Source organism: Saccostrea echinata, unplaced genomic scaffold (assembly GCF_033153115.1).
Source record: "Saccostrea echinata isolate AGI-Se365-2 ecotype Australia unplaced genomic scaffold, CSIRO_AGI_Sech_v1 ptg000025l, whole genome shotgun sequence".
Lineage (NCBI taxonomy): Eukaryota > Metazoa > Mollusca > Bivalvia > Ostreida > Ostreidae > Saccostrea > Saccostrea echinata.
In genome coordinates this window covers 20347751-20355601 of record NW_026889774.1, presented here as the reverse complement: position 1 = coordinate 20355601, position 7851 = coordinate 20347751, and the positions used below count along the sequence as shown (strand labels likewise).

Below are 7851 nucleotides of genomic sequence, written 5' to 3'. Positions count from 1 at the left end.
TAATTTTTTTAAATTTTTTTATTTATATATATATATAAATATACAAAAAATATACAAATGTACCATAATTGAACCAAAACTGTAGGAACGTTTTGAAGGAATTCCAGAAAAAGTTAACATGCACACAAACGAACAGACGAACGAACACGGACATCTTAACAATGCCTAAGCTTTTTTAACTGGATGGTCTATAAAAACTTACTGATGGCATACATGTAAAAGTATCATAACTTAATATAACCAGGGGCATAAAACTGACATTACTGTAATTTTGCATTCTCTATTCTGTTTTTTCTTAACGTTCTTTTTTCTACATATTTAGTCAGCCCCCGGGCTGACTAGTTACGGTGGGATGAAACTGCAAGTGCGCTTGCGTAATTTGGAATTCTGGGAAAAAGATGTACACGAAACTCGTGCTATTTGCTCAAACCAAAGGGCGTGATTCTTCACAAACACCCCCTCTAAACAAAGACGCGACCTCGATCTAATTATAGACTGCATTGTTCTTCGTCGTTCTCGACGAAAAATTAAAGAAGAGATTGTTCTATGTGAGAAATATGATACTATGAAAATATTTCAGTGCTTCTTATTGAAGATGAGAAGTTTATATGCAGAGCACATTTAACACTTGATATGTATTCCCTCAATCGCCGTTGCAAGTTCACGGATTTGTGTGTATTCCTCTGAATGCCTGATGCAAGACTCCCTCGATCAATACCTTGCATAAGACATGTACGGGTCGGAATTCACACAATAATCCACTTGCACAAAGGTCCCAAAACAGTTAAAAAAAAAAAGAATCTCTTTCCACTTTAATGATGAGAGTTATGAAAACGTCAAAAGATCACTTTAGATGTGTAAAGTCTTATAATTTACACGATGATAGACATGTAAGTGCCGCTTGTGCACGTGAACCGCGCCCACAGGTGAGAAACTGACCGCAGTAGAACTTGATCTGAGAGTTGAGAGAAACTGCGTTGATTTATAGACAGCCCCCCCCCCCCCCCCCAATTAGAGAGAGTGAGCGAGATGGAATCCAGTATCGTTTTAGGGTATACGTACTGTATGTATAAAATATTTTGAATTTCCAGTTTATTACTTTATTTTGAAGCAATTCTTTTCTTTCCTAATAACACTAAAATGAATGCTTAAATTTAAAAATTGAATTAAATATACATACAGTATGCACCCTTCCCCCTTCCCCTATCATGCATTGCCCCGAACCTGCACGATTAAAAACTATTATCTAATAATAATTAACACAATCTAAACCAAGGTCTACCTTCCTTTTAAGCATCATAATCTATATCATTTATAGAATATTACAGTAAAATTGAAAATGTATACATTCTTCAACGTTCAATGATTGGGATCATAGTGGCTTTGTTCATTTCTGAGATGAACTTTATCTCATGGCCGTTGGAACCGGGGGGGGGGGGCACGGGGGACCGTGCCCCCCAATAATTTTTCCGATATATAGACTACTATTAATAGAAAACATAGCTACTATATGTTTGTGCCCCCTCAATAAGAACGTCTGATGACCTTTATTTTATTTTATTTTTTTTTAATTAATTTTTTTTTGCTTGTCAAGGAATTTTTGGTAGTTAATAGTGCCCCTCCAACTGAAAATGTATGGCTGTGCCCCCCCCCCCCAAAAAAAAAAAAACTGAAATTGCTTCCTACGGGCCTGCATCTGATGTCCGCGCCCAAGAGAAATTAATTGGAGGTCATCATAAAGATCACGATGTAGTCTAACTAAAATTTATTCTATGCTTTATTATTTATTATGTACAGCATTATGTTACAAATAAGAAAACGACTGGGCGAATTTTAACTTAGACGACAATGACTTTTAATGAACACATGATGGATAAAACAAATCATATACCATCACAAAACAAGAAAGAAACTTTCTGTATTCCAGTGGCTGACTCTCAGCTTTTTTTTTAAAAAAGCTAACCTTGTTGCATTTTTCGCTGAGTTTGCTCCATTGTTTACTTCTCCACGTGCGTAGTGCTAAAAATAGCGCCACGCGACGTTTCATAAAAACGGGAGGTAACTCTAAAACTAAGACGGCGATTGGCACTTACGTACATTTTATCAGAAATATAATCAAGTTAGCCACAGAAACTTGAATGGGATGCTTGTCGATTATCATGTTACTGCTCGTCATGTCATCTTTTGTAAATCTGTTATCGTATCGTGAACACTATGGAATTCACAAAATAAAATTAACTCTCAAGATATATGTACATTATTAATTTTCACTACCAATGTATAAATGAAAACTGATCCGGAACTACCGTAAACACTGTATTAATCATGAGCTGATTGACTCTCCATTGTCACGCTTCACAGCATAGTCACCGATCAACTACCGTGTTTGATTTGCACAATCCCCATTCGCTAGAGGTGCATGGCAGTCGTAGTATAAACACAATTAATTACTCAAGTCATTAAAAAGTATGTGTCAATACTGAAGAGCAATAAAAATTTAATCATGGCGGCCGCCGATTTTAACCATGGCGGGCCGCCATGGTAAAACCCCTTGTGGAGAACCCTGATATTTCCTTTCTGATATCATTATGAAATTGAATTACTATGAAAGTGGCCTATCCCGTGTACGACACGCCATTTCTTTCATTGTATAGTAATCATGGCCGCAATTCTGTAAGAATAATAATAGCTGCTAGTATTGTGCTCCCCTCTCATTAATTAAGCTCAATATTTTGTAATATAATTGTGTATTTATAATATCATGTATATGCAATAATCTTTTAACACAATTTTAACACAAGGGTATTCCTTCCTTTCAGTAAACATCTTTCACATACAAAATTGAATACTGACATGAGTAAATAAAGTTGTCCCAAAATGTGTCTTGCGTAAAGAATAAGAAGAAATAGAAACTTTATTAACTTTGAAGTCTGAAATATAGACCAATTATCAACAATGAATGAAGTCTTGTATTGTATGGTATGTGGTGATAAGTTACTTTTTAAGTATTTAAAAGATCATGTTTAATTTATACATAACAGAGAAAATGAAAAGAAATTAAAACTTGCTGATCAAAATTCATCGGAGATTCGATACTTGAAAGAGCAAGTATGCAACCTGAAGAAAGAAGTTCATACGTTAGAGAAAGAGGCAGAGAGTTTGAAAGAAGAAAAAATCCCAGTCCAACGGTAAATAAAAAAGTATTTTCTTTTTCTTCAAAATTGTATTTTAGTAAATCTTTCCTAAATTTACATTGCCTTTTTGTATGTTTCATTTTAAGGAAAGGCGAAACACATCTGAAACAGACAGATTCACGAGCACACAGACCAGGATCTGAAATAGACCGACTGAAGCAAGTTATTTTGCAGCTAGAGTATGAAAATGAAAAGCATAAATCACACATTTCCACCATATCAGGGGCAAAAGAAAATGCATTACAAAGGTATATATGTAACTTAGACAAAAACAGAAAAAATTAAGTTTTTTTTTTTAAAAAGAAAATTACTAAAAATAGCAGATATTTTAATATCAACCAAATATGCATTGGAATTAAAGATTTCACCAGCAATAAAGAGAAACATATATTGATGATATTTTCACTTTTAATTCACTATCGAAGGTAGATAAATGATAACATTAATATTGGATCTAGCATCAGTCACGAATACTTGATGGATTAAAGAGTCCTGTATTATATATAAATTGTATTAAAAAATATGTTCTTTATAGCTTATTCATCATTCATTTAAAGTAATACAAAATCTAACCCCAACTCCCTTTCTTACAAAAACTTAAAATATGTTATTTGCGTCTCACTTGATGAACACTTGGAACTAAAACAAAGGGAGGGGGGGGGGGCTGGGTTAATTCTTAAGACCTTCCAAACCATTGTAAAGACCCATGAATACAAATCAACATACATGTAGCAGTTAATTGACATACATTTTTACAATAGATAAAAAGTACCGTGTGCTTATGTTGATACCTTTGCATTACAGATATAAAACAATAAGTTTCACTGCCTAAAACCACTTACTCAATGTAATAGATAAATAAGATAAATGTACTCAGTTACATATTTTCACTAAGAAACATTTTTAAGATGTATATTCAAGTAAATTGAATGGATTTATCCCTCAGTTATATAAGACAATGAGCACAGTATATAATCAAAAGTAAATTTTCTGATGTTCCTCTTTTGAAATTATTATAATGGATTTCTTATTATACTGTAGTTACGAGATAAAACCTTAATGTAAGAAATTGTCAATTGTCTTGATCAAATATTTGTATTAATTTAGCAAGCATGACGAATTTGTTTAAAACACATTCATGTATTTCATAAAATTCAAATCATGCATTTAAGTATTGTTTATTTCGTTTGTGAACAATGGCATATTGAATCATTTTTACAATAAAAGTGTGCGTTTTACAACCCAGATCTATGTTATTGTAATAAGTATTTTTTGCTCTTTTAAAATGTAAGGCAAAGTCAAGCTGAACTAAACATCAAAACATTAGAGGAGGAAATACAGCGTTTAAGAGAAAGACTGTTAAAGCAAGAAGATGACAATTATCGACTCCAAAAGGAAATCTCTGAAGTTTGTAAAGAAAAAGACAATGCATTATCAAGGTATTCTACAATTAGTATGTTTCATTCTAATATTCAGCTATCAGAATACCGCTTAAAGTAAATATATTTAAAAGATTTAAAATGTAAATACATTAAGGTTAAGCAAGGTGGCTGGTGCCAAGCTATATCATGGTAATGCAGCAGTAACCGATCTTAGTGACAGCAATCGTCCAACAAAAATAGCAGAAAAATTCTCCGAGTTGTATGACAACCAGTGGACAGACGCTTTTGAGGAACTTAAGAATACGTACAACACTGAAGAAGAAACTATACAAGTCCTGTTGAACATATTACAGGTGATAACTTTATTCAAACTAAATTTTAGTAAAATATCTTGATATCAGTTCTTAGACTTGTTTAATTCATAATTATCGTCGCATACTTGAGTGTAATAGTTAAATTTTGTTTAGATATAAAATCATTTTACTTTATTCAAACAAAATCTTAGTAAAATATCTTGATCTCAGTTCTTAGACATGTTCAAAATTATTGTCGCATACTGAAATGTGATAGTTAAACTTTTCTTTCTTGTCTCCTTTTTGTGTCGCATCCCAGAAAAAACGAAACTTCTCCTGGTTGCTGTCTGTCCGTCTATTCGTATGTGAGAGCCCGTATCTTTTGAATTGTAAGACGACGTAGGGATTTGATGTTTTGCTCATGTATAGCTTAATATAAAGTGATTATCAAAATCCCATGATTATTGACCTCGTGACATTAAACTAGATCTTGACTTACTTTTCTAAAATATTGCGTAATGGAATTTACACAATATCACTACGTAGTTGAGAAAAGGGCTGTAATGCATGTATTTAGCATGAGCAGTTCACATAAGAAATTTTCTTTAAAAATAAAAAAAAAAAAAATACTGACTTTGTGATTTGAACTTTCCCTTAATTTTTTTTTCTTTTAACTTTGGTTTTATCTCATTTTTTATGACTAACCAAATATGTGTCTTTGATACCCTAAAATGCACATGGCTTGTTAATAGAGTTCCACTAATGATACATGCATTGGGCTAACACTTTTTGTTATCTTAATCTTGATCTTTCGCAAACTTTACAAAGAATCAAGTTTACACCTACATCGCTGAAACGAAAAAGCTTATCTTGAGTATTGAGCATAATAAAGATTTTTTGAAAAAACAAACAAACATACAAACGAACGAACGAACAAAAAAAAAAAAAGCAAAGCAAAACAAAACAAAACTTTCTACTATCAGGTCCAGGGCTCTTGACAATGAACCTGTCCTTTGATACCTGCGAAGGAAAACCGATTTTGCCCTACAACTTTTAAAACTTGATAGTTCGGACTTTTTTAAATTTAGTATTCTGATAGACTTTTCCCATAATCTTTGGTTACTGAACTAATAACCCTGACCTTCTTTTTTGGAATTTTCTGCTAAAACAATTATACCCTGTATACTATATTTTAACAACAGTTGATGGAAATTTTAAATTTAGCGTTTAAGTTCATTATAAAAACTCCAAAACTTAAACTTCTTTTTGCTATCTTGTCCTTAGTCTTTTAACCTCTCTCCAATTTTTGTTTTCTACTTGCTTCTATACACTTCTTAAACTTTGGCTCCATCTCTATTTTATTTATCAGGAGGCATACACGTTTTGCATGAAAGCAGAGAATTATTATGAAACCAGGATCGACGAAGCAGTCTTTACACTCACGGATGTAAATACTGAAGAGGTTTGATCAGCAAAAACATGGCACTTATCTATTGCATAACTTATCTTTATCGTATCACTTTGCATCTTGTTGAATTGTGATTTTCTCCTATTTACAGACACGTCGGATCAATGGTACAAATAGTTCTATACAAAAAGCACTAGCAGATTTAAGGCTCTCGATGGGAAATGCTTGTTCTTCAATTATTGGGCAGGTAAAGCAAAGTTAGATACGAAATACTTATTTTGTTTTGCCAAAAATAATTTTCACATTAACTTAGATTTAAGTTAAAACTTCTGTTTTCAGATGTTTCTTGCGAAACTTCCAGCCATTTTGAAGAAGAAGTTAGACGTTTCTGTGTCCCCCAAAACAAAGTTGTATGCACGTCAATGTGCAAATCTCTGTTGGAGAATGAGAATCCGTCTTCCTCCAGTGTTTGCCCGCTTTGAATTCGGAAAAGGGACGACATTTAACACAGATATACTGAGGAAATATACCAAAACAGGAGGATATTTGGATTTCGTTGTCTGGCCTGCATTGTACTTGCATGAAAATGGACCTGTGTTGTCTAAAGGTGTGGCACAGCCAAAACATTTTCCATGATTATTACAATATTACTATAGTATACTAATTCATATTTGTTTTGCAGTTTTTCTTATAATGATTTGATGTCCTTTTGCTTATGTGTCATATTAAAACGTTTGCTGATATTTCCGGGACAGAACAGAAATAAATATTGAATTTATTTTTAAAATGCAAAGAACAACATAATAATCGATTAAATGGTGAATGGAGTATTATTTTGCCCTTATTAAAAGAAAGGTCATGTCTTCTAAAAGGAAAGTGATCAATAAAAAGTTAAAAAAAAAAAAGGGTAAAGTCATTTTAAAAAGCTTTTCCCCCAAGAACTACTGGTTTAGAGAAGAATTTTACAACCCTCAGGCTGTCTGTTTGATTGTCTTTCTATACGTCTTAGTGTCTGCAAACTTAATAATATATTTTGAACTCCTTCTCTAGAACCATAAGCAACTCTGAGCGAAGGGTATTCAAAATCATAACGATTGATAAAAAAAAGTTCACTTGAGCTTGTAGCTCAGTGGAGATTAAAAGAAATGAATGGAGCTTGTAGCTCGGTAGAGTTAAGAGGAATCAAATGGAGCATTAAATGGAGGAATAAAAAAATTCAAAGATCAAGCAGAATCAATATCAGTGCACTCTTATTTGTTGCATTACATATCAAAGGCAACACAATACGCAGTATCAAACATAGGCAGTCTTAGTAAGCAGTAGGCGGTGGAAGTTGACAGTAAGCAGTGCGCTTTATATATAGAAATCCATAAATTCTTTAGCATAATACAGCAATGTTCTGGTTTTTCAAACTATCTGCATAAAGTTTCAGCGTCCAAAATCTCACCCTACATTACCCAAGTAAATTTTCAAATTTATCTCCAAAGTTATCATCATTATTGTTATATATGTACTGTGGAACAGAAATGCTCTTTCTTCAAAATTTGGAATTTTGCTGGTTTAATTTTAAGCAC

General features: G+C 32.8%; 1 protein-coding gene across 1 annotated transcript; it reads left to right on the top strand.

Moving 5' to 3' along the window:
* Positions 1-2525: 2525 nt before the first annotated feature.
* Positions 2526-7024, top strand: LOC133192937 (uncharacterized). The gene is made up of 8 exons (XM_061328941.1): positions 2526-2541; positions 3044-3188; positions 3281-3442; positions 4487-4633; positions 4731-4929; positions 6239-6331; positions 6429-6524; positions 6617-7024. The coding sequence occupies exons 1-8, from the start codon at positions 2526-2528 to the stop codon at positions 6911-6913; spliced, it is 1155 nt and encodes a 384-aa protein (XP_061184925.1). The 3' UTR covers positions 6914-7024.
* The last annotated feature ends 827 nt before the right edge of the window (positions 7025-7851 follow it).